At 45.7% G+C, this 25,846-nt stretch overlaps 1 protein-coding gene across 1 annotated transcript in view; it reads right to left on the bottom strand.

The window, feature by feature from the left end:
• The window catches only part of EFCAB6 (EF-hand calcium binding domain 6), a 212,234-nt gene that overhangs the window by 115,209 nt on the left and 71,179 nt on the right, over positions 1–25,846 (bottom strand). The window contains exons 8-14 of the mRNA XM_081247831.1: positions 24,505–24,615; positions 22,109–22,202; positions 15,556–15,723; positions 12,934–12,993; positions 12,683–12,843; positions 5,838–6,011; positions 3,844–4,012 (exon numbers count right to left, since the gene is read on the bottom strand). Coding sequence (XP_081103957.1) covers positions 3,844–4,012; positions 5,838–6,011; positions 12,683–12,843; positions 12,934–12,993; positions 15,556–15,723; positions 22,109–22,202; positions 24,505–24,615 — 937 coding nt within the window. The remainder of the gene's footprint in view (positions 1–3,843; positions 4,013–5,837; positions 6,012–12,682; positions 12,844–12,933; positions 12,994–15,555; positions 15,724–22,108; positions 22,203–24,504; positions 24,616–25,846) is intronic.

Raw genomic sequence — 25,846 nt, 5'->3', positions numbered from 1 at the left:
AAGGCGATGGCTGGTGAGAATAAATAATTAGCACTTCTAATTTAGAGTGCAAGGTATGCAGGCCAACGGCTAAGCAGTGCCTATGTTCAAACGATGAACAAGTGCACGGACACAGAATTGGGCGAGCGGGTATATGGGACTTGTATCTTCACTCCCAATCCCCCGGGCATGAAACTGCAGCCACTGCAGTACTAACTGGTGAGATAGAGATTTGGGAGAACAGAAGGGTAAGAACATTGCCTCTCTACAACCAAAATGGTAGGAAGAAGTGAAGGGGCATTGTTATTGAAAGCAAAGTCCTTCCCACCAAACTCTGAGGCTAGATCCAACCTCAAAGCTGCCATCAGTTATACTGAGCTAGCCTGTATTACACCCACCAAGCCGGTGTCACACCCAGCAAGGGTCCGAGGCTGATACAGACCAGCGTGGATTCAAATCCAAGTGCCTGAATGGCTTACCAGCTGAACAACGCTGAGCCACGATCTTAACTCCTAAGCTTTGGTCTCCTCATCTGTGAAATGAGCATAATGTGATCTATACCTCACGGGGCTCCTACGAGGATTATAAATAAAGTATGTGAAGCAACTTCCCCAGTGCCTGCACATTGGTGGGTTGACGAATGCTACGTGTAGTGAGGACCAGCACCGTGAGCATCACTGTCCCAGCGATGGTTGGCGTCATCATCGTGGTTATTATTATTGCTGTTGTTACCATTACAGAACTGTTATCATCATTTATACTTGAAGCTCTCTAAAGGAGTTGGTTTCAAAGGTTTCCTTGCCACTGAAGTTGGAAAGCTTTAACCTCTGGATGCCCTGCATTATGTCTAATCTAAATTCTTGTTTCTTTCTACAGTAGAAGTCCATGATTTTTCCAGCTCTGACTTCACCAGTAGTAGAATCACTCTGATCTATAAATAATTTATTTAACAATGAAAATTTACATTTATACAATGCTTTGAGGTAATCAGCTTATAGAGTTGAAATCTGGGTCCCTAGTAGACTGTTTAAAATCACCCCACGGTTATCCATCTTCAAGTTAAACGGTTGGTCACGACAGGTTGTTTCCAAAGGTTAAACCCAACAAGTCACTAGAAGGGAAACCAGTAGACTATTTGCCTGACTGTGTTCACAGGGAACTGATGGTTAGTCTCTTGAAATGACAACAAACCTTTTCCCCTGCATATCAGTCCTCTAGTGGTTTCTGTTTCCTTTCCCCACCAGTGGCACATCTCGGGAAAGCCAGGAAACAGGGAGGCACCACCATGAAGCAAGGGCAGAATGACCATTCCTGTAGCCGCCCCTCAGGTCGACTGGAATGCAGAGACACTCAGGGGGCAGAGAAGGGAGCTAGGGTGGGTTTGCCACGTACAGGTACGGGAACCGGCTTCATGTTCAGGGATTCCAACGGGCTTCTGAAACGCCTGCTTCCCTCACTCCTCAGGTTGCCACCTGAGTCCATTCAGGGCCCGCTGGGGATTCTAGTTACTCAAGTTCATCAAGTTCATCCGTCCATTCAGCAAACGCTTGCTGGGCCCTACTATGTGCCAGACACTTGGGATGCATCACTGTCCAAAAGAGGTAACAATGTCTACCTTTGGAGCATACGTCTTAATGGATGAGGACAAGCAAACAAGCAAAATAAAGAAATGAACTAAAGAACTGTAAGTACAATGTGGGTGGCAGTTGGTGACAGCACCGTGAAAAGAGAGAGAGGGTAAAGGAGGTCACGGGGGGTGGAGGTCAGGCCGCGCTCACCACGGGGACGTCAGGCTCGGACCAAGGCTGGCAGGCGGTGAGGGGACACCCAGGCCAGCATCTGAGGAGCTGGGCCAGGGGGACGGGACAGCCCGATCAAAGGCGGGAGCAGGTCTGTGTCTGAGGGAGAGCAGGAGGCCGGTGTGGCTGCAGCGTACGGACAAGGGGGGAGGTGAGAGTTGGGGTCAGAGAGGTGATGGGTGGCTGGGTCGTGCTGGGCCTTCTAGGACTCTGGTTTTTATACGAGTGATGGGGGAGCCATTGGAGGGTCCCGAGCAGGCGTGGCCCGCTCTCACTGACTTGTTGGAAGGTCACCCGGGCAGCTGGATTGCAACTAAGCTGTAGCGGGCAGGGCAGGAGCAGGGGAGGGCGAGGGGGCCGCTGTAACAGCCCGGGAGAGGGCGGCTGGCTGGGAGCGGGGCTGGCGAGCAGTTGCTGTATCCTGGGGAGAGTTCAAGGGGCCGACAGGCGCAGGTGATGCGCTGGATGTGGGTGTGAGAGAAAGAGGACAGTCGGGGGGACTCCAAGACTCCAGGCCTGAACCACTGGCAAAGAGGCTGCCCCAGGCTGAGAACGGAGCGGCTGCTGGCCGAACTTTTGGGAGAGCGCTCTGGGGCAGGAACTAGCCACGTGAACGAGGGAGCCCCTGGCTCATCGACGGCCGACGAAGCCTAAGGTGGAAACTGCTCAGCTCAGCTGATGGACCTAAAGGTGCTCTCAGGTGAGCAGGTGAGAAGCTGGCCTCAGAGTCGCGGGTGTCAGTCCCAGCTTTGCCGCCACCTACGGCCCTTCTCGAAGGCAGCCGCGTTCCCCCCCTGGAAAGTCAGAGGCAGAAGGGTTGATGCCTGATTTCCTGTGAACCTGTGAACTGACTCTGTGAATCAAGACCGCTGAGCGCCATGGTCATTCGAGACTGCTGTGCGTCGGGGCCAGGACCGCTGCCAGGTGGCTCTGGGATAGAGTCTAGGACCAGGCACCCTGGGAGAGTTCCATGATTCCCGCCCATTTAGCACCCTAACCCCACTGAAATTGCCCCCATTGGAGTTAGCAGTGACTAATTATCAGCCCTGGTCCCCCAAACCGAAATCTAGGAACTACCCTTGAATCTTTCCTCTCCCTTATCCATTGCCCCCATCTCTCCTCACCACTCCCCGTATGCTCGCAAACATCAGATCCTCCACTTCGTGTCTTTTGTGTGGGGAAGGGGAGGTCTGGACTGTTTCGACAGCCATCTAATCCCATCCCTGGGCCTCCAGCCGGGGCTCCCTCATCCATCCATCCTCCACGCGGCCACCGTCAGGAGGCTTGGAAATGAGATACGGAAAGAGTGTAATACAGCGCCTGGCATGGGGGCAGGAGCTAGATAAATTGTAGCCACTAATATAATTGTTCTCTTCTTGGAAATATATGTCACTGCCTTCTTCTAAATTTGTCCACACGGACACTGCTACCTATTAGCTGCAATGCTTCCCTTAAAAATAGCTGAAGATGATTAGCTAGAGGGATCGTAATAGGAATTTTAAGCAATCATTTAAATGAATTCCTGAGAAGTCTATGCAGAACCCTTCAAACGGAGTCCTTTCTGGCAGAACCTTGCCAGTTCCCACAAGCACATGCAAATCAGCGCTCTGAGCTTCGCATTTTCCCTGCCAGGTTTTTTCCCCACTTTCTGGAGGAACAAACCACAGCTCTGTTATCACAGCATGGCGGGGACCCCTTGCTGGCAGGGATGGGGGCCCGAGCAGCTTCGCTCCCGCCTGCACGCCGCCCCACCACACGCAGGGAGACAGGTACTCAGTGGATGGCCAAAGAATGCGACAATGAAGGCTGTGTTTGGAAAGTTTAACTATCAAAAGCCGGCCACATCCATATCAAAAGCATGCTCTGAGAAAGTTGCCAAAGACATTTTTGGCCAGAAGAATCCTTATCAATTGTTGAAAGATGCCTAGAAATGAATCTGCTTTGTCCTGCAATAGACCCTTAATGAAAAAATGTCTATCCTTTAAAGCGTGTTCGTATAAGAAAACAGCTGAACTTCTTCAGGAAAGGAGGAAACACAGAAACACAAAGAAACCCATTCTCCTACCTTCTTGAAGTCATGCACATTAATCTTGCCATCAGGCTCCTTGCTGAAGTCCAGAAATCGTTTTCTGAATGCTGGGTCCTGCTGCCGTATACAGTTTTTGAGTTTTTCAATAACCGCATCCTTGGTCATATTCTTGGTCACAGCACTTTTACTCTCGGTGGGCTTGGCCCTGAAATCACAAGCAGGCACACAGATGCAGCCAAGCACTCCCTATAGACCTCACCCACGTACGGTTCAAACCCAGGACAACAGGGGGGTTTACCATCCCCTTTTCACAAAGGAGGAAAGAGATGCTGAGGTCGATGGAGTGACCTGGGGACTTCTTACACACTCATGGCTTTCAGGTTCAGAGACAGGCCAGCAGCACTGCGTCAGGTAAAGCTCTCCCTGAGACGCCAGCACGTGTCAGCAGACCAGGGTGGGGAGCTTCAGAGAAAGGGCTGCTGGCATCCTTGTGCTAAGAGTTTCAGCTGTGCTTTGAGCTGGCTGAACGTGGTGTGTGACCGGGAAGACATGGCCGAAAAAAGAAATTCTTGTGAACTGGGAAAATGAAAAGTCAGAGCCTCTTATAGGCCTTAAATTAAATAGGCCGTTTTGTGGTAACTAGATCAAAGGGGTCATCAAACAGCCGTGGGAAGGAAGGGACGTCCACAATTAAACCAAGTTGATTCACAAAATCAACTTAATTTATAAAAGATAGGTTTTACGTGATGTGCTCTGGGTCTGAGCATGAGAATGTATGTGTCATTGAAGGATATTTATTCTCAGCTCTCCAGAAGTCTCCCGGACCCCGTTTTGACAACCATGAGATAGTCCCGGAGAACAGAGTTCTACTCCTTTCCTGCTGCTTCTGTCGGCTTCAGGAGCTCTCCAGGAATGCCCACATTTTACGAAATGCTTAATTGCTATTACTTCTTTCACTGGTCTTTAGGAGGCAGATATATCTCATCACAGAATATTTAACCTTTCTCTTAAACTACCATCTTTCTGCCCATTCATAAAGCAGCTACTACTGAAGTGCCCAGATATTCAAATTTCATTAGCGTAGCATTAAAATATTCCCATTGCTCTACACGTAAGAATTTTTTAAAGGGGATATGACAATGTGAAGTCGGCTGAATAGTTCTACATTTTACCTCTCCTTATGGATTTTTTATAAGCTATGAACAAGCAAGTTAAAATAATATCTTTTCATTAGATGAAACCTATATTTTTCAAAATGAAGAAGAGCTCAAATATTCATGTCTGACTTTTAACAGATTTACTAAGTATGTTTTATTTTTACAATTCAATGTGGCAATCATTTAAATAATTCTATCATTCATGTTAGAAAATGTTAACCAGTTTAATGAGTATATTTTGCAATAAACATTAAACAGTGGTAAGGAATCTAAGTTTCTGGAGAAGAATAAGTGTGAACGCAGGTACATAATAGTTGAGTGGCAGGCGGGTTCTCTGGGAGTTGAAAGTCCTGGGTCCTTCCCCCAGGATGAGCACCATGCTTGTGAATAACCCGAGGTAAGTCCCCAAATCTCTCAGGTCTCAGTGCTTTCAATTCTAGAATTAATAGGTCAATGCAGTAATTCCTAAGATCTCTGCTGTTTGCTCTAAAACTCCCTGACTTTAATCACTGTTTTTATAGTTTGCCATCTTTCTTATTTAAATCATAAAATATTTAAATACTCAGTCAACAAATATTTATTAACTATCTACACTGCAATAGGTACAGTGGTTTTTTTTGTTTGTTTGTTTGTTTTGCAGTACGCGGGCCTCTCACTGTTGTGGCCTCTCCCGTTGTGGAGCACAGGCTCCGGACGCGCAGGCTCAGCGGCCATGGCTCACGGGCCCAGCCGCTCCGTGGCATGTGGGATCTTCCCGGACTGGGGCACGAACCTGTGTCCCCTGCATCGGCAGGCGGACTCTCAACCACTGCGCCACCAGGGAAGCCCAGGCACAGTGGTTTTAATCAACGCTTTCGTTTTGCTTTATTTTACCTCTCAGAAAGATCCGGCTGCTGCTGCTCCTCTTTTGGAAGATGTTCATTTAACAGCTGATCCTTTGGATCAGGAACTGGAGAGACAGTGGGTGGGCCATTAATTCCTAGGCATGCCAAAAGTTTCTTGTAAAGGATTCTTCCTGAAGCAATATCCTGAAACTTATTGCAGAGTCTGAATTTCAAAAATAATTAGAACACACCCATTAGAATGGCTAAAAGAAGACTGACCCTACCAAGTGCCAGCAAGGATGTGGGTCACTATGACCCTCCTCCACTGCTGGTGGGATGCAAAATGGTGCAGCCACTTTGGAAGACACTTTGGCAACTGAATATCCACTCACCAGAGGAACCAGCTGTTCCAGCCCTAGGTGCTTAGCTGAAAGAATAAAAATGTATGTCTACACAAAGACGTGTAATACATGTGGCTTTATTTGTAATAGCAAAAACTGGAAACAAACCAAATGTCCATCAATAGGTGAATGGATCCACAAAGTGGGGTAAGGCCATGAAACAGAATTCTACTCAGCAATGACCAAGAACCATACAACAACGTGAGTGAACCACAAAATCATTATGCTTGGTGAATAAAGCCTACCAAAAAAAGAGAACATCTTGTAGCCTTCCATTTATAGAAAATCCTAGAAGATGCAAAGTCATCTGTAGTGATATGGTGCTAGGTGGGTGGAAGAGATGAATTGCAAAAGGGCACAAGAAAGCTTCAGGGGGAATGAAAAAGTTTGGTATCTGGATTGACAGCGTGCGATGGGTTCACGGAGATATATACACATGATGGATTTCCTCAAATTGTGTTATTTAAATATGTGTAGTTTATTGTTTGTAAGAATACTGCAATAAAGATATAATAAATGTAAAATAAAGAAAAAATTTCGTGAGGAATTTGGTATGGAATTATGGAAGTACTTTACTGGAATTTGGGGGGTATGCAAATATTTGAGAAAAACATAGGAAACCACTAATATGGCAGGATCCTTTTCTTTTCCAACATTTTGTTTGTTAATTTTTTCTAATGATAAAGGTTGTACGTGCTCATTGTTGCAAACTTGGTAAAGCCTGAGACCCAAGAAAAAATTCCACAGGTCCGTTAAAATGCACAAGGCTTAGAGCACAGTAGGTGTGGGTGTGAGCCCTGGATTCTGCCTCCCGGGGTCTGGATATCTGCTCCATGACTGAAGGCGGGCTTCACGAGGTCTGGTCCGCGGACACTTCCCCAGCACAGTGAGGCCACGGCTCTTTTCACATGAATACACGATGTCATTTGTCTCTTCCAACCTGAGTCTCTGGTGCGTGTACAGCGGACTTTCCAGAGGCTGCAGGGCATGTGATCATTCCTTGCTCCGACCGCTGGTGGAATGTGTGCTCGTGTGGGCTGCGCTCACTAACATGGTCTAAAGCTGCAGAAACATGTAGGGTTTCCATGAGGAGCTGGAGTGGGCTTACAGAGCTCAGCTCAGCTCCGTTTCTTTACAGCACTTTACTAGCTCCTTACGAGCTCATGTTGGTTAGCCCTGCTCTAATTTCTGTAACCTCTTTATTATCCAATAAGTCCTTATTTTGAAATCCCGAAGTTTTTCCTGAGCCTACAGGGAAACAAGTAGTAAGTGCACTCTCATTTTCTGCAATGACAGTTTAAATGTCTCAGTTTTCGCTTCTCATACAGTAAGTACTGGTAGACACGCTCCATACAACAGAAACCCTTTGAGGTTCTCGATAACTTTTAAGAGCATCAAAGGGCCGAGAAGCTCTGACCTGGGGCACATGACCCTTTCTATGCTTCAGTTTCCTTGTCTATAAAATGCACATAATGAAAGTCCCCACCTCAGAGGATTATTGTAAGAATTCCATAAGAGGATCCACGTAAAGCTGTTAGCACTGGGCTGGCCTGTTACATGGATCTGTGCTCAATAAACTACAGCTGGAATAACAGGACCACAATATCACGATGACATGCATGTAGCCAGGGGTCAGAGCATGAGCTCCAAACTACGCTTTGCTCAGTAAGTACTAGCAATTGTTATAATTGCTTCAGTAATACTCTGCGATGAGCACTGTGCTAAGTATTATAGCTACAACTGTGAGAAAACCAAAGCAGTGCCCACCTCACAGAGCTGTGAGAGGCTGGGAGAATGCTCATCCTGAACCGAGGGAACAGATCACCGAAAAGCCCAGAGGCAACAGAGAGCTTGGTGTTCTCAAGAAACAGGAAGCCAGTCAGCCCAGCTGAGCTGGGACCCACCCGAACAGCCGCAGCGTACGAGAGCTTCCCAGGGGCTTGACACTGGGTGAGAGGCTTTATGGCTATTACTTCACTTGATCCTGACCACAACTTTCTAAGTAACATGTGCAGGAGGGAAGAGGCTCAGAACTTGCCCAAGTTCACAGCTAGCTCTGGGCCAAGTCGGGATTTGAACCCAGGCAGTCTGGCTGCAGAGCCCGAGCTCTGGAGAGGTTTCTTTCTTCTTTTAAATTAATTTATTTATTTTATTTATTTACTTTTGGCTGCGTTGGGTCTTTGTTGCTGCATGCGAGCTTTCTCTAGTTGCGGCGAGCGGGGGCTACTCTTCGTTGCAGTGCGCGCACTTCTCATTGTGGTGCCTTCTCTTGTTGCGGAGCACGGGCTCTAGGCGTGCGGGCTTCAGTAGTTGTGGCGCGTGGGCTCAGTAGTTGTGGCTCGCAGGCTCACGGGCTCTAGGGCGCAGGCTCACGGGCTCTAGGGCGCAGGCTCAGTAGTTGTGGCGCACGGCCTTAGTTGCTCCACGGCATGTGGGATCTTCCCGGACCAGGTCTCGAGCCCGTTTCCCCTGCATTGGCAGGCAGATTCTTAACCACTGAGCCACCAGGGAAGCCTCTCTGGAGAGGTTTGAGGGTCCTGACGGGCTGGGAAGCCACACTCTGTTAAAGCATCTGGTATTTCCCTAATGGCAAGAGGACACCCAAATGCTTCAAGCAGGGTTTTAATGTGATCGTCTTTGTAGTTTAGACAAAGACTGGCTACGCAATGGAGAAGAGAATACGGGGGCTTCCATCTCAAATATCCAATTGCCTGCACAACCAATCCACTTAAGTTCACTCATTCCTTCATTCATTCCATCGCTTGACACTTAAGATGCCCTGTCCATGAGCCGGGTACGGTTCCACGCCTAGGTACCGGGACTTTGGGAGTGAAGAGACAAAGTCCCTGTGCTTTACATCCTTGGTGGGTGGCACAGGTAATAAACATAAACAAATGCCAAGAGCCATGAAAAATGGAGCCGGGTGACAGGTAGAGAGTACCTGGGAGGTGGGGAAGGAGGTGAATAGAGTGACCTGTCACTCTGGGTGGTGGGGTGTCACCAATCTCCTCTCCAGGTTAATATGTCCAAAATGGAACTTCTGATTTTCAGCCCTGAAACTCCCCCAGCTCAGGTGACAACCCTGAGTACCCAGATGCTCAAGCCGGAAGCTGGGGCTCATCCTCGCTTCCTCCCCACCCCAATCCACGCCCCTAGCTGTCCACACACCCTAAACCTCCACATGAGTTCATGGTGTGTACTCGTCGGAGAACTACAGAGATAAAGGGTAGCTCCATCGGCGGGGGTGGGGGGCTGGCGGTTCTTGTTACATCAAGCTGATTTCCAAAGGGGCTTTATCATTTACACGCCCACAAGGCACACATGAGACGACCAGTTTCTCTACCTCCCTGCTCTATCTTTTAGCATGTTTGCAAATTTACAATTCTTTTACTTCAAGTGATATCTAATGTAGCTCATATTTCCTTCTACTTATTAACCTATATTTTAACAAAGCGATAGCAAGTCTCAGGCTCAGAGCCCTTGGCAGATAGGGGCATCTCATTAGGATTAAATCATATTGTTTTCATGAAATGCAGTCTTAGTGTAACCTCTTTATAGCAAGTGAGGATGTTTTTACATGTATGGTGGTAAGAAAAGCCTTTAAAAAATTAATATACTTCAGAAAAAGAGGAGTTGATATAAGGAAAATAAAATGTACTCAGGTAGAACATGAATGCCCAAAGTCTGGGCGACATCTTCCTTTTTATGGACAAGTAAACAGAGACCCCCAAGAGGTTCCCCTCTCTTGCCCCTTGGAAGTTGCAGTTTCCCAGGGTTCCTATTCCTTCTCCAACCTCCCCCTCAGCTGATGATCTCACCTCCCCCTGCAGCGAGGAAACAGAAGTCCGGAGGGCGGGACTCCTAGGTTAGCACCCACGCCCACCCCTCTTCCTGGCCTGGCTCCATCTATCAACACTTTTTCTCTCCAGTCTCTGGCTTTCCACTAACTTCTCCTCCCAGCCCACAGATAAGCACAAAGCCTGTCTGTGAAGCAGGTGAACCCTTTCTCAGCACTGCATCCTCCACTCCATAAGCACCCCTGGTACCTGCTGGGGGTTCCACCCGCCCCTCCCAGCCCCGGCCCCTGCTCAGCCCACCTGCTTCCCATGTGACGTCAGACCTGGCTGGCCTCCTCCTGCCCCCTTAGCCCCGGGCACCGCCCTTCCTGTCCCCTTGCCCCAACCTTCTCGGCCTCCTTTGCTGCTGGACGAGCCAGGGCCCTGGTTGTCTGGTGGTATTCTGCCAGGTCCCACCTGCAGCCCTCTCACCTCAGGCGGTCCCCCATCCACCCCGGGCAAATGCTTGCTGAACGAATGAACGAACCGTGTGAGGAGGACGCTGGAGTCTCATCACGGCCCAGACTCCTCTCTGAGCCCCACGGCCTCCTGGAGTCTTTTTCCCGTGTTTTCACCCCGACTGGCTGACTCCTTCTGTGTTCTCTCACTGGCCAACAGCCCCTGGCATCATTGGAGACTCCTTTCCCTCCTCTGCCATCAGCCTCCCGGTCCAGAGTCACCAGGTCTGTCCTTCTACTGCCCAGACCTATCCCAAAGCAGTCGCCCCCTGCAGTCCTCTGCCGCCCCCTCCTTTTAAGCCCCTTCTTTCCCTCTCTCCCCATTATGTCTGCTCCCCTCACTGGAGCCAGAGCAATCTTTATCCATCAGGGTTTTCAAAGCCCTCTGGGTGGCTCTCAAACCCTGTGGAGAACCCTGCCCGCTGGGTTAATCCAGTTCCGTAGTGTAGAGCCGCAGTCCCTCCTGCCCGCCCTTTGGTACCGTGACCCTGCCGTCCTCCCCACCACACTCCTGCCCCAGTTGTCCACGTGAACGTGCCGTGGGCCCCTAGCCCTCTGGGCTTCCTCCTGCTAGCCTACAGCCTGAAATGCTCTCCCCTTTCTTCTCCAGATTCAAGCATCACATCCCTGGGGAGCTTCTCGCCTTCCATGCCATGACCCCTGCCCCATCCTCCCGGCTCTAAGTGTCCTTCAAGAATTGCGCACGGTCCTCTGGGCTCACATGCCACGCGGGGTGCGTCTGCTTCGGTTTCTCTCACATTAGACCACTCTGTAAATGAAGGGGTTTCTGTAAACCTATTAACAGGACGGCCGGGATGCAGGAGGCTTGCGCAATACTCTTGAGTGAAAGACCAAGTGGAGGAAGAAGTGAACCGCCCTGCCAGTCCTGGGTTCCGCTTCCCTCTGCCTCTCTCCCTCTCCCCGGACCACGCGCAGCAAAGCCACGAGCCAGCGAGTGATTGAAGCCCCTGCAGACACGGACGTCAAGGTGGCCTCCCCGCCTTGCCCACTGCCCAGCCCAGGCCCTCACCCCTCCCCGAGCTCCTCCACAACCCTCTCTGGACTTGCTGTCACCTGCTTCTCCCCTGTGCCGTGTTTCCACCCACTAGAGAACTGATCTTTCTGCAAACGTTCCGTAAACTGGATGAATGCAAACACTCGGCCTGGCACGCCAAGCTCTCTGCAAGACCCTCTTGCTCGGGAAAGCCTAGGCCTCCCCATTCTCTTCTTACAAACCACAGGAGAAACGGGCTATGAGACATGAGTGTTCACAGAAGGGAGATTCAAGAGGCCAACAATTACCAATAAGATCAACTGTGTTTCAGGTCACTTTAAATCAATGTAATATAAAGAAAAACAATAAATAAGATCTTTAACATTCCAATCGGGAGGAATGAAAGAGAATCGTTGTGATTCCACTGGATTTCCACCCACAGTGATCTCCCAGATCACTGCCCACACGCTGGGAAACACCAGCCCCCGTCCCTGAGGCCGTGCAGCTCTGAGTTCTGGGACAGCAGCAAGTGGGTGGCAGGTGGCGTGTGGGAGGCGTCATCCCCTGCAGAGTGCCAGCTCAGCCTGCAGGTTGTCGAGGTCATCTGCAGAGAGGGAATGCCCCAAGGGGTGAGCCCCTCCGCGTGGAGGGTGAAAGGGACACCAGGCAGGGGACCCCTGGGGCCTTCAGGACACCGTTTTCTTCTTTCTCTAATATCCCTGTCCCCCCCGCCCCCCAGCTTCAGCTCATCCACCACAAATTAAGTTTTAAACTAAAACAAAAGAAAAGTATAATTCAAGTTACCATTTATGGGCTGGCTGATCATAGCCAGACACCCTGGGAGGTAAAATGGCATCACAATTAAGAGAATAGGAGTCATACAGACCAGAGGTAGAAGCCAGGCTCCACTGACCAGCTGTGTGACGCCAAGGAGGTGCTTAACGTCTCCAGGCCTCCATTTCCTTATCCACGAGAGGAACTGTCATAGCTGCCTTACACGCTCGTGGTGAGGACTACGTGACACAGCATATATGCCAGACTCTCAACCAACACCCGATGCTTAGTACAGACTCAATAAATAGGAGCTATTATCAGTACTACCTACTAACATGGCAAAAAAAAAATACGTAGAAAAAGGTTTAAAATTGTAAAACAGACTTTATGGAAAACACAGCATGAATTAATTTTGTTACCAGAAAACTTACTTTACTAAATGTTCGGTTGTTAAAAATGGGCAGAAAACGCGCATGATTTTCTTGAAGTTATTTTGCCCAATGTGCCCTGTGTCTCCAAGGTCATGTGACCGCAGCATATTATAGAAAACTTGTAGATTCCTGGCAATGGAGTCATGAACAATTTCTGCCACCTAACAGAAAAAACAAACATATTTACCAAGCTGCACGTTTGTAACCTGGGGTGGTAGCACCTTGGGGCCACATAGGAAAGCGTTACTTACTGAATCCCAAGCCAGGAAGAGAGGTGCCTTGGTGTCTTTACAGGAGGATATTTTGCTTAGCTAATTGGGAAAGAGAAAATATTTAAATACAAATCACTCATAAAGGTAGTAGGAGCTTTGGAGGCAGGTGGACTTGGATTGTCAGCTTTGTCCCTGATTATTAGCCAATAGCTTTAGACCTTGAGAAGTGAGTTTGCCGCCCCCCCATCCCCATCTGGAAATGGGATAATAACATTTAACTTGTGCTTATTTTTAAGAAGTACAGGAAACATGAAAAAATCCATCACCTAGAAATCAAATAAACGCAAAGTGAAAGAATAATGAGATGACATTTTTGCCTACCAGAATGGCAGAAATAAAAAAGGCAGCAAACTGCTAGTGTTGGAAATGGATAACATCAGACAATTTGATAATCTACAGCCTCTAGAGTAACAGTGACTGTCTCTGGGGAGCGGCTGGGGACAGAGGTAGAGGGAAAACTCACTTCCACTGTATTCCCTTCTGCATCTTTTGCATTTTGTACTTCATACATATATTCAACTTTTAAAATATTTAAAAAATAATATATAAAATTTTTATTCCATTTCTGGAAATTTATACTAAAGAAATTATCATAGGATGATAAAAAAAGGAGGCACTACAATATTCCTTGCAGCAAAATTTATATAAGGAAGAAAAATGAACACCCAGATTATAAGAGCAGGGACTATGCTGCATCTTTTAATATTACATAGCAGAATTTTTACTGACACTAAGGGTTAACAATACGTTAATCAATGACAAACTCAAAAGTCACTAATTATGCGGTCTCATTTTAAAATAAAATAGATACTATATATGAAAGTATACATATATCCAGTTCATCAAAGTATATACATTACACATGTGCAGTTTTTATATATCAATTATACCTCAATAAAGCTGAAAAAATCATATGCCTGTGTAGGTATAAAGGTTTGGAAGAATATGCAACAAAGTATAAGAGTGAGTAACAATGTAACAGAATTCCTCAATGCTAGAATTAGCAGTGATCTTAAGTTTCTTCTATTTGCATATCTCTGCCTTCTAACGTTTCTAATTCACTTGTTTATATTAACATTCACTCAACAAACTGCTTTGTGAGTGCTGCTGGCACTGCGCTATGCCTGTGGGTACAATGGGCAGTAAAACCAGAAAGGTCTCCGCCTTCCTGGAGGCACGACATCGTGACAGAAACGTTACCCTGTGACTGGCACGGTGTGTGAGGTTGATGACTGCGAGACAGGCTTCCTCAGAGGGGTCAGGGAGGGTCCCTGGAGAATGGGCCCTGGATCAGGGAGCGGCAAGGGGATCCTGGCAGGAGCTGCACTGCCAAGGATGGCGGCGGGAACCTGGGGAGCCCGGGGACCCGAGCGGTGCGGTGGTGAGGAGACCCCGTGAGAGACGGCAGGGCTGGACCACGTGGCACCTCATCAGCTACGTGGGGAAGTTCTGCTTTATCCTACGGGTCCCAACGCCATTAGAGGGTTTGCAGCCTAGAGGCTGACAGCATCTGACTTAAGAGCAGGCAGAGACCACGCTGCTGGCCACATGGAGAGCAGACTGCTCACATGTCTGTATTTCTGTTTTTAAAGGAAAAAATGTGGCTATGTGCAGGGCTGCTGTGACAGTCAGAGGTGATGATTTACAAAAGCTAACACAGGGTCTGTCTCACCGCAGAATTCTGGAAAAGTTGCAGTTCTTCATTTTTACGTGTAAAAGGACTCTGGGACTCACTTTTGAATCAGAGTTCAAGAAGGATTGAGTGACATGGTTTAGGATGTGCACAAGGTGGGCATTCAGGAAGCCATCATTTTTTTTTTTTTTTTTGGCGGTACGCGGGCCTCTCACTGTTGTGGCCTCTCCCGTTGCGGAGCACAGGCTCCGGACGCGCAGGCTCAGGGGCCATGGCTCACGCGCCCAGCCGCTCCATGGCATGTGGGATCCTCCCGGACCGGGGCATGAACCCGTGTCCCCTGCATCGGCAGGCGGACTCTCAACCACTGCGCCACCAGGGAAGCCCAGGAAGCCATAATATTGAAACCAAAAGCTAATCTGTACCTGGTAAAGAAAGTCTTTAACAAACGTTTCAGCGAGACTCTGTTAGTGCTTACCGCACGCATTATCTGAAACTAATCTGATTTTTTAAAGTTCTTAAAATGTTAAAATGCTAATAGCTATTAACGTTATAGAAGTATTTTTAATAATGAAACCATCAACTTTTCAGCCAAAAGAAACAAATACTAAAAGTAAGTATTTGTCACTAGAGGCAATAAGCAGTTTTTGGTTTTGTTTCTACTGCAAGACATGATTGCAAGAGCAGTGCCGTTGCAATGCTGGGAAAAGGAGTCACATCCAGCATACAAAGTGCTGTCACTCAAGGAAAAGCTTTCAGAAATGTCAAAGAGCATCCTTCAATGAGACTTACAAACTAAAAGTTAAACAACTTTTAAACACAACTCTTACTTAAAAATTAACGCAGCTGGAAAATGTGCTCATCCATTTATTTAAACCATATTTCACCTGCATCTCTTATTTCACTAAGAACACTTAAGTTTCCTGCCGTAAACAGAAAAGCAAACGTGAAGTTGTTGTAAAACTCACCTTAGGGTTCTCTTCAAGCAGTTCAATAAACGTGCTGACGTTGACCCATCCGGTGCACCCAGGGTCAAGTGTTTGCACTAGTTCTTTGAATTCTGAATCACTTATTTTTACATCCATGCAATTTAGAATATGTCGCAATTCTTCCCCTGTTATATGTCCATCAGGTTTCTGAGTATGAGAATATATAAGGGAATTTTTTAAAAAGAAAAAAAGGAAGGAAGAGCATTACGTGTATTTAGCAGCACTTAATAAAGCATGAGTTTGGGCCAGATAGAGTTATGATTTGAAACAAGAATACCTCAACTGATGATCGTCACTGTATAACCCACATGCCAAGAGCGGTGGGGGGAAGGGAATCTAGAACTTTGCAAGTGCAGTTCCTACAAGGTTCTCTGTCAGGACACGGCAGGAGACAGTCCCAAGAGAGGAAAGAGGCTGACCCTTTTCCCAGGACAGGCTGAATGCTGGCTGTCACAGGGCACCCCAACCCACCTGAGGGCCCCACGGCTCAGCCACATGGGGCACAGAATTTCCTGGAAATTCAATTACAACGAGCCGATTCACTAAGAATATTAACCATGCTCGTTTTCACTACCACCAACCTCATCACTTACATAAATGTACAATTACTTAGTGAGAAAAAATTTCAGCCATGTTGCATAAAGAAAACATTATGAACAAAATACTGCGAGGCAAATTTCTTCCTCCAGAATAAAAAATTACCAATAAGTAAATTGAATATCAAAACTGAGAGAAACTGGGCTTCCCTGGTGGCGCAGTTGTTGAGAATCTGCCTGCCAATGCAGGGGACATGGGTTCGAGCCCTGGTCTGGGAAGATCCCACATGCCGCGGAGCAACTGGGCCCGTGAGCCACAACTACTGAGCCTGCGCGTCTGGAGCCTGTGCTCCGCAACAAGAGAGGCCACGATAGTGAGAGGCCCGCGCACCACGATGAAGAGCGGCCCCCGCTCACCGCAACTAGAGAAAGCCCTCTCACAGAAACGAAGACCCAACACAGCCCAAAATAAAGAAATTAATTAAACAAACAAACAACAACAACAACAAAAAAAACTGAGAGAAACTGTTTACTGGAAAAGCAGGGGAAATAAAGAACCCTACCTCTTCATAGGGAGATATTGTAAATACCAGCGTGACCAAAGACTTAAGTGATAAAGCAGTGTATAAATGTCAACTATGACTTTGGGGTCCAAAATCTGAAAAGGATATAAGGTCCTCTTGGAGAAAATTAAGTAATTTAGAGGATATGTGCAGGACACTTTTTGGTTTGGGAGTGACAAGTGTTTAATGCCCAAATGGGAATCACTGACAGCTAATATTTATGATTTTCAGTAAATTTATCAATGATCACCACTATCTAACTCCAGAATATTTTCATCACCCCGAAGAAACCTTGTGCCCATTTGTACTCACTCTCCATTTCCATCTCTATCCTAAGGCAATGAATCTACTTTCTAACTCTCTATATTTGCTTTTTTCTGGATATTTCATGTAAATACAATCATACAGTATCTGTATGCACCTTCCATCTGGCTTCTATCACCCATTATAATGTTTTTCAGGTTCATCCATGGTGTTGCGTGGATCGGTATTTTCTTCCTCTTCATTCCTGATATTACTATTCCACTGTAAGATAGGGCACATTTTGTTTACCTTGTCATAAGCGGATGAACATTTTGATTGTTTCCAGTTTAGAAATTATGAATAATGTTACTATGGACTCTTGCACACAAGCCTTTGTGTGGACACGTATGTTTTTATTTCTCTTGAGCAGATACCTAGGAGTGGAATTGCTGGGTCATGTGGTAAATTTCCGCTGAAATTTTTAAGAAACTACTCTGTTGTTTTCCACAGCAGTTGCACCATTTTCCATCCCCACCAGCAGTGTATGAGTTCCATCTCCACAATCTTGCCAACACTTACTTCTGTCTGTCTTTCTGATAGTAGCCTTCCTAGAGGGTGTGAAGTGATATGTCTCACTGTGGTTTTGATTTGCATTTCCCTGATGACTAATGACGTTGAGCATCTTTTCATGTGCTATTTGGCCACTCCTATATATTCTTTGGTGAAATGTCTATTAAAGTCTTTTGCCCATTTAAAAAATCAGGTTGTCTTCTTATTGAGTCCTAAGAGTTCTCATATATTCTAGATACAAGTCCTTTACCAGATATATAATTTACATATAGTTTCTCTCAGTCTGTCATTAATGGTACCTTCTGAAGCACAAAAGTTTTAAATTCTGATTAGTCCAATTTACAGATTTTGTTCTTTTATGGATCATGCTTTTACTGTCACATCTAAGAAATATTTGCCCAACACGAGGTCACGAAGATTTACACATATGTCTTCTTCTAAGACTTTTACCGTTTTAGCGCTTATATTTAGGTCTATGGTCCATTTTCAGTTAATTTTTGTATATGATGTAAAGAAAATGTCTAAATTCATCTTTTTGCATATGGATATCCAATTGTCTCAGCACCATTTGTTGAAAAGATTATACTTTCTCCTCCTGAATCGGTTGAAAATTAATTGACCATAAATGTGTTTATTTCCATACTCACAATTATGTTCTGTCAACCAATAAGTCTATCCTATGCCAGTTCCACACTGTCTTTATTACTGTAGCTTTATCCTAAGATTCAAAATCTGGAAGTTTAAGTACTCTAACTTCATTCTTCTTTTCCAAAATTGTTTTGGCTATTCTGCCACCTTTGCATTTCCGAATGAAGTTTTAAGATCAGCTTTTCAATTTCTGCAAAAAAGCCAGCTGGGATTTTTTTTTTTTTTTTTTTTTTTTTTGCGGTACACGGGCCTCTCACTGCTGTGGCCTCTCCCGCTGCGGAGCACAGGCTCCAGACGCGCAGGCTCAGCAGCCATGGCTCACGGGCCCAGCCACTCCGAGGCATGTGGGATCTTCCCGGACTGGGGCACGAACCCGTGTCCCCCGCATCGGCAGGCAGACTCGCAACCACTGCACCACCAGGGAAGCCCCCAGCTGGGATTCTGATGGGGTTTGCATTGAATCTACAGATCAATCTGGAGAGAATTTCCACCTTAATAATATTGATTCTTCCAATCCATGAATATGGAATGTGTCTTCACTTATTTACATCTTCTTTTCCTTTTAACAGTTTTTTATAATTTTCAGTATACAAGCCTGGCACTTCTTTTTTAAATTGACTCCTAGGTAATTTATTCTTTTTATGCTATTGTGAATGGAATTGCTTTCTGAAGTTCATTTTCAGATTGTTCATTGCTTATAGAAATATAACTGATTTTTGTATATTGATCTTGTATCCTGTGACCTTGATGAATTCATTTATTAGTTCTAGCAGTTTGTGTGTGTGTGCATTTCTTAGAATTTTCTATTACAATATCATGTTGTCTGTGAATAAAGACTGTTTTACTTCTTTCTTCCCAATCTGTTTGCACTTTCTTTCTTTTCTTTCCTGATTACACTGTCTAGAACTTCAGTATAATGTTGAAAAGAAGTAGCTAGAGCTGATATCATTGTGCTCTTCCTGATCTCAGGGGGAAAGTATTTAGTCTTTTACCATTAACTATGCTGTTAGCTTTGGGTTTATCGTAAGTGCCCTTTATCAGGTTAGGGAATTTTTCTATTCCTAGTTGGTTGAAAATTGTTATCCTGAATGAGTGTTGAATTTTTCAAATATTTTTTTCTGCATCTATGATCATGCAGTTTTGTCCTTGTTTCTATTAATATTTTGTACTACATTAATTGATCTTTTGGAAGTTAAACCTTGCAGTCCTGGGATAAATCTCACATGGTCGTAGCATTTAATCCTTTTTACATGTTGTTGGATTCACTTTGCTAATACTTTTTTGAGAATTTTTGCAACTATATTCACAAAGGATATTGATCTGTGATTTTCTTTTCTTGTGATCTCTTTGTCTGGCTTCGGTATCAGGATAGTATTGACCTCAGAGAATTAGTTGAGAAGTGCTCCTGCTATACCTTCTGAAAGTTTGTAAAGGATGGCTATTTGTATAAGCAATCTTTCTAGCCTTCAATGTAGAGAATTTGCACATTCTTCGTTAGATATATTTCTAGGTATTTGGGTTTTTAAAATATTATTAGAAATGATATTTTAAAACTTCTTTTTCTAATTGCTTACTGCAGGTTATAGAAATATTACTGAGCTTTGCATATTGACCTTGTATCCAATGACCTTCTCAAGTCTATTATTAATTCTAATAATTATTGGAAGATTTTGGTGGACTTTCTATGTATAAGGTCATGTGAGCTGCAAATAATAACACCAAGAATAAACAGGCAGAGTACAGATTGTTTCCGGGTGCAAGAAAATGAGCCACAGCTGATGTAAATGGAAGTGACCAGGGTGATGGGCCCACGTGGAGGGAGGATGCCGGTGTGTGGAGGCAGCACACACAGCTTCGTGGAGTGGCCCTAAAGCATCTTCTAACAGCTCTGTGCCCCTCTCTACAGCAGGGGGACCTGCTTCCCAGGGCTGCCCTCTGTGGCCAGGCAACATGCCATCCCTGGCTCTCTCCCTCTGCTCTCCTTCTCCTTCCAGGTCCCAGAATGTGGCCAAGACCCAGGTAAATGGTCAGAGGGGTTGGAGCGGGCATCTTAATCGGAAACCACGCCCTCTGCAGCTCTCAAGTATCTGATGGCCATGGCTCTTGTGTGACACTCCAGAGGGTGAGCTCATTGTCAGCAGGGACTTCACCTCATTCATCTGTGAGTTCAACCTAAGTGCCCACGGCCGGGTCAGGCACCGTGGGGCAGGCACTCAATCCCCCACCTTCTCATGTTTGTCCATCAGTCTGTTTGCCGAGTGCTACATCAGTGACATATTTAGCACGGTAAGCATTATTACAGCCCTCCATTAGCGGAGATGAAGATTTCACTATTTTTAATTAAATTACTTCTTCAATATACTAATACAAGCTGAGGGGGATGAACACACAGAAGCCTTCGTTTATCTTAAAGAGGTGGTCCACCCGACACGCGAGCAGGCAGCTCAGCGCAGGGCGGAACGCGCCCACTCTGGAGCAGCCGGTTCGAATCCTGGCCCCACCACTCACTAGCTGGGAGCCTCAGGCCGGGCACGCGCCCCCACGTTCCTTTCCTCCGCAAATGAGGATGAAATGAAAGAACTGAATGAAGATCATGACAGTGTCCACCTCACAGAGGTGCTGAGAGGCCGAAGTGAGTGAATACGAGAAAATCACTGAAGACAGGGCCCGGCACACAGTCAGCGTCCCTATTCCTGTCCATCCTGAGAGAACAGGTCATATAGGCATCAAGATTAATGACAGCTGGTGTACCAACTAAAGCATCTCCCCCACGAAAGCAGGACCCCAAACCTTGGAATCCACACTATGCAGTGGCATTCTAGATGGACAGAGGTGCGGAGCTGCAGCCTCCAGAGCAGAGAGCAAACCCCAAACCCATAGGTCCGCCTCCAGGCCCTGGGAGCCTCCCCAGAGCCCTGCCCCACAGCACAGACTGCCCCTCATTCGGCGGACTTTGCAAGGTGGACACTGAGGCCGAGTAGCTCCTCTTTGGTGCTCGCTCATGTATAAGTCTGAGGCAAAGTAATTCATCGTACTCCTGGTTAGTTACTAGAGATTCAGTTATTGGATGTGCTCAGTAAATAACTAACTTGGGAAATATTGCTATGTACCAAAAGCATCCGAATGCTGCTTTCTAAAATAAACATGAAAGTGGGACAGGAGCTAATGTTTCAAGCAGAGTCATGAATAAGCCTCCCTTTGCAGTACAACTAAGTAAGTAAACAGGCTATTTTGGAACTAAGAAAATGTTCCTGTCATGGAATACAGTTGGTTATGAACCCATACACTCTAGGGTGGGGAGTGGGAGGACGGGTCAGCAGGCCTGGATTAGTCCTTAATTAAACAGCTAATGATGACTAGTCACTCCATACTTAACAACCTTGACACACGTTGTTCTCATCCCCTGGCATTTATATTGCAGTAAGTTTTATGTCTTCTATCCTCCCAACTAGACCCAGCTCTTGAGGTCAGGCTTTGTATCCCTAAGGACTCAGAATATTTCCTAGCATATAACGGGAGCACAAAAAATATTTGTTGAGTGGATAAATGAATGAACATACAGTTTTTATTGGTCCTGTTTTGAGTATTAGCCTTCTTTGAAACAATGAGTTTTTCTCCAGAGAAGGGTTTCAAAATCTTACAGAGTTGGGGCTTCCCTGGTGGCGCAGTGGTTGAGAATCCACCTGCTAATGCAGGGGACATGGGTTCGAGCCCTGGTCTGGGAGGATCCCACATGCCACGGAGCAACTAGGCCCGTGCGCCACAACTACTGAGCCTGCGCGTCTGGAAGCTGTGCTCCGCAACAAGAGAGGCCGCGATAGTGAGAGGCCCGCGCACCGCGATGAAGAGTGGCCCCCGCTCGCTGCAACTAGAGAAAGCCCTTGCACAGAGACGAAGACCCAACACAGCAAAAATAAGTAAATTAATTAATAAACTCCTACCCCCAACATCTTAAGAAAAAAACAATCTTACAGAGTTGACAAACAGCAGTGCTTTCTTCAACGATGCACAGTGATCTTCATGTCTAAATAACTTTGTGATAATGTTCCCCTTGCAAAATTGATTTCTAAAGTTGATGCCGCAAGAGAATTAAGAGAAAAACAGGAATAAGATTATGTTCTTGAACTTTGTTCTTAATGCGAAAAAAACAAAACAAGAAGAACACCACCCTAACAACAACTATAATAGTGCTTTATTTGTGGATGGCTCCTTTCCCTGGAAGTGTCATGTGCTTGTGAGGGCCCATCTGTCACTCAGTTAACATGGTACCTAGTAAGGGAGCTGGCATGGATGCAATTCCCATAGGCATCAATCAGCTTTGCTGAGCCATCACTCACCTCTTCCCGTGCCGACTAGCTGTGGCCAGCCCTCTTGCCGATCTGTGCCTTTGGTCTCAAAAAAGACCAGGAAAGACGCCTCGATCACTGCTGAGACAAACACCTCCCTGTACAGGCAGCGTGCTGTAGCCCACTCGCCAACATGGTAACTGAGGGCACACATTTCCAGTTTTGAAGCAGTGAGGATGTCAACCTTCACAACCTCTCCCTCCCTGTTGACAGTGGCCATGACCACCATGACCACCTGTATTATCAGACCCATCTCCCTTTCTTGCCTCTTGCTTTCATCCCCTGAGCTCAGGGCCAGCAGTCTGCATGTACCCTTGAAGGCCCATGATCATCCATCCACTCTGGAGATCAAAGCCAACTTCACCAGGGACTCTGATCAGAAAGGGGGCTGGAGAATCTCCTAACAATATACACTTGTTGGCCTCCCTTTTCAGTGTTCAGTTAGACAGTTTGACATTTTCCACTAAATAAAGAATGATCGTGAATCATACTGGCTCTAAACAACTCTCAAATTATTTAGGGGAGTTTATTGCTGCATCTGTACAGCTGTCTTAGCTTTTTCCAGTTGTGTGAGAACATATAAACACACACACCTTTACCACCACTTTTAAGAAACATATAAAGTGGCAGAGGGCTTCCCTGGTGGCGCAGTGGTTGAGAGTCCACCTGCCAATGCAGGGGACACGGGTTCGTGCCCTGGTCTTGGAGGATCCCACATGCCGCGGAGCGGCTGGGCCCGTGAGCCATGGCCGCTGAGCCTGCACGTCCGGAGCCAGTGCTCCGCAATGGGAGAGGCCACAACAGTGAGAGGCCCGCGTACCACAAATAAATAAATAAATAAATAAATAAAGTGGTAGAAATGTTGAATCTGAGTTCCTTGTGTGACCCACTAGAACCTGGCTTTCCTGAAGACCACAAGCACTGGCATGAATGGGGACAACTAAAAATGTCTCATGACATTGCAAAATGTCTCCTGGGGGGCCAAGATTGTCCCCAGTGGAGAACCACTGTTTTAAAGTAAAGAAAATTCACAGGTTAATTCCTACAGTCCTGGACAAGGTGCTGTGAGACAAGAAAATTGTAAAGAAACAGAAGTAATTTCACTTAAGAAATGAACTCACAGAGCCGCATCCCAGAAATGCAATGTGTGGGGAGTGCAGTGGGCTCCGAATACCTGGAAGGCTGGTGACCAGGGCAGTTCATTAAATATTCATAAATTCCCCGAGACAGGGATAGGACCCAGCAAAACGGGAATTAACTCTGTGGTACATTTTTCTTTACAAGAGAGCACAGCGCTTTCAATGAACGTGCTGAGGTTCTAAAGTCTGTTTTTTCTTTAAGATTTACATAGGGCGGTCAGTACAGGGTGCACATCAAGATAAAATAGTTCTTAGAGGGAAAGTCTAAATTCAAAAATGTCATATTATTATTTTTTTATGTTTTGGGCCACCACCGCCCACCACAATTTATGTGATAAATATAAATCTGCAGTTATAATAGACGTTAGAATGAAAACAAAAATAATGGTGCTCAAGGCAAATAATCCACAATATTTGCACCATGCAGAGAGCGGTTGGAAAACAAGTTAACATACATTGCTCTTTTCCATATAATATTTAACAAATACGTGTTTGTACACGATTTTACAAGATTATACTTAGTGCTCAGAGAGTGATGCTGGCAGGGTCAGTGTGTGTATTGAGGGTATTCAGGCTCCGTTTCTGCATCCGTGACTCACTAAGCCTATGACCTAGTGAAGACCCCATATAGTCTTATTTTTTCATCTAGAAATTAGAATAATAATTATACTTACCTTATAGTTTAAGGCAGTTTTAAATAAGAAAAATATAAGGAAAATAATTTATAAGCTATACGTTACTATGCAAAAGTTGGTAATTATTCAAAGAAGACTAATTTGTCATTCAATAAATGAAGAAAAAGTAATTCAGATATTCTCTAACCTTTTACATATTATGATATGTGTAACCAAAATTTAGTTTAGTTTAGTTTTTTTTTACATACCTATTTCTTTTTGTCAGGGGAATTTTATTACTAGCTTCCAACAACTGAGGCTCATAAAATGATGTTAAAAATTGCTTCAAATTGACTTTAGTGGTGGTTTTAAGTCCAAATCTGGATTAAAAAAAAAACAAAAATAGTATTTTAAACATTTTTTTCTATAATGCTGCATGGATTAGATGTTTAATATTTAATTGAAAATGGAAGCAGTGAATTTATATGAAGTTTCATATCTAAGGTAAACAAAATAATTTAGTAAAATAATACTACAAATTGATTTTTTAAAAGCAAGGAAAAACCAAACTGATTAATACATCTCCATGTCTTTATATTCTGTTAGCAGTAGCATACACTGAAGGAAGAAACAAAGGGATTTGATTAAAATTCTAATGTTCATGAAATAATTCTTTCAAATTCATTATTTGAAGAGCTCAGTTACAGTGGTAGGCAGAATAAAGGCCCCAAGATGTTCATGCTCTAAGTCCAGAAAATAGAGAAATAAGAGAGAAGATTTCTGGAGAAAAGCTTTAGATATGCTTGGGTGAGCCCCAAGCCCAGCACAAGGTAGGATGGATGATGTGTACCCCTCACCTCAAGCCTTGTGGAGAGAACTGCTCTACTTGGGAGTTTGCTAGATGCCCCTGCCATGGGGGGATCTAATGTATCAGTGCCTGACGCCCTCATAGAACAGAAACCTTGCAGATGAGAGCCGAACTGCTAAGCCATTGACCAAAAATGGGGGCGGGGGCAGGTGGGGAGGTGTTGGCAAGACTGCTGGCTGACTCTCAGTCATCGGGGAAATAATGCAAAGGGTCTCGCGTGAATCTGACGTGGGCCACAAGCAAGAGAGCGAGCGTGAGTGTGTGCACACACAAACACACAGGGTCATCTAGGTCCTGCCTGAGAAGGCCACCTGGAAGAATGAACAGACCTTAATAAAGAAGGTTTTCCTTCCCTGTTTCCAGGTTCCCAGGGGCTGAGGAGGGAATAAGCGATCAGCTGAGATGGAGATGCATTTGCCTTCATCAAAAACCTGTGGATATGACAGCCGAGTGTGAAGCCCAGAGACACAACAAAGACTCTCATGAAAGGAAACACCTTCAGACAGACATCTGTTAGGGCCAGAAAGTGCGGTTTCCAGCTCACAGCAGAGCCAGTCCAATAGGAACCTTCCTGCTCCCCCCTCTTTCTCTCCTTCCTCTGGGCATTCCAGGCGTGGAGGAGTCAGAACCCAAGTTTGTAAAATATGAGGAAGGAAGAGAAGTGCAAAGCGGAGATGGGGAGAAGAAGCCATCTGTGTCCCCTTTATTCTTGCCTGCAACAGACCCTAACTGGGTAGGGAACA

This window comes from Mesoplodon bidens (genome assembly GCF_964165515.1).
Source record: "Mesoplodon bidens genome assembly, chromosome: 11".
In the NCBI taxonomy this organism is placed as follows: Eukaryota; Metazoa; Chordata; class Mammalia; order Artiodactyla; family Ziphiidae; genus Mesoplodon; species Mesoplodon bidens.
Note: the sequence above shows the minus strand (reverse complement) of the source record. Positions and strands in the feature narration are given on the sequence as shown.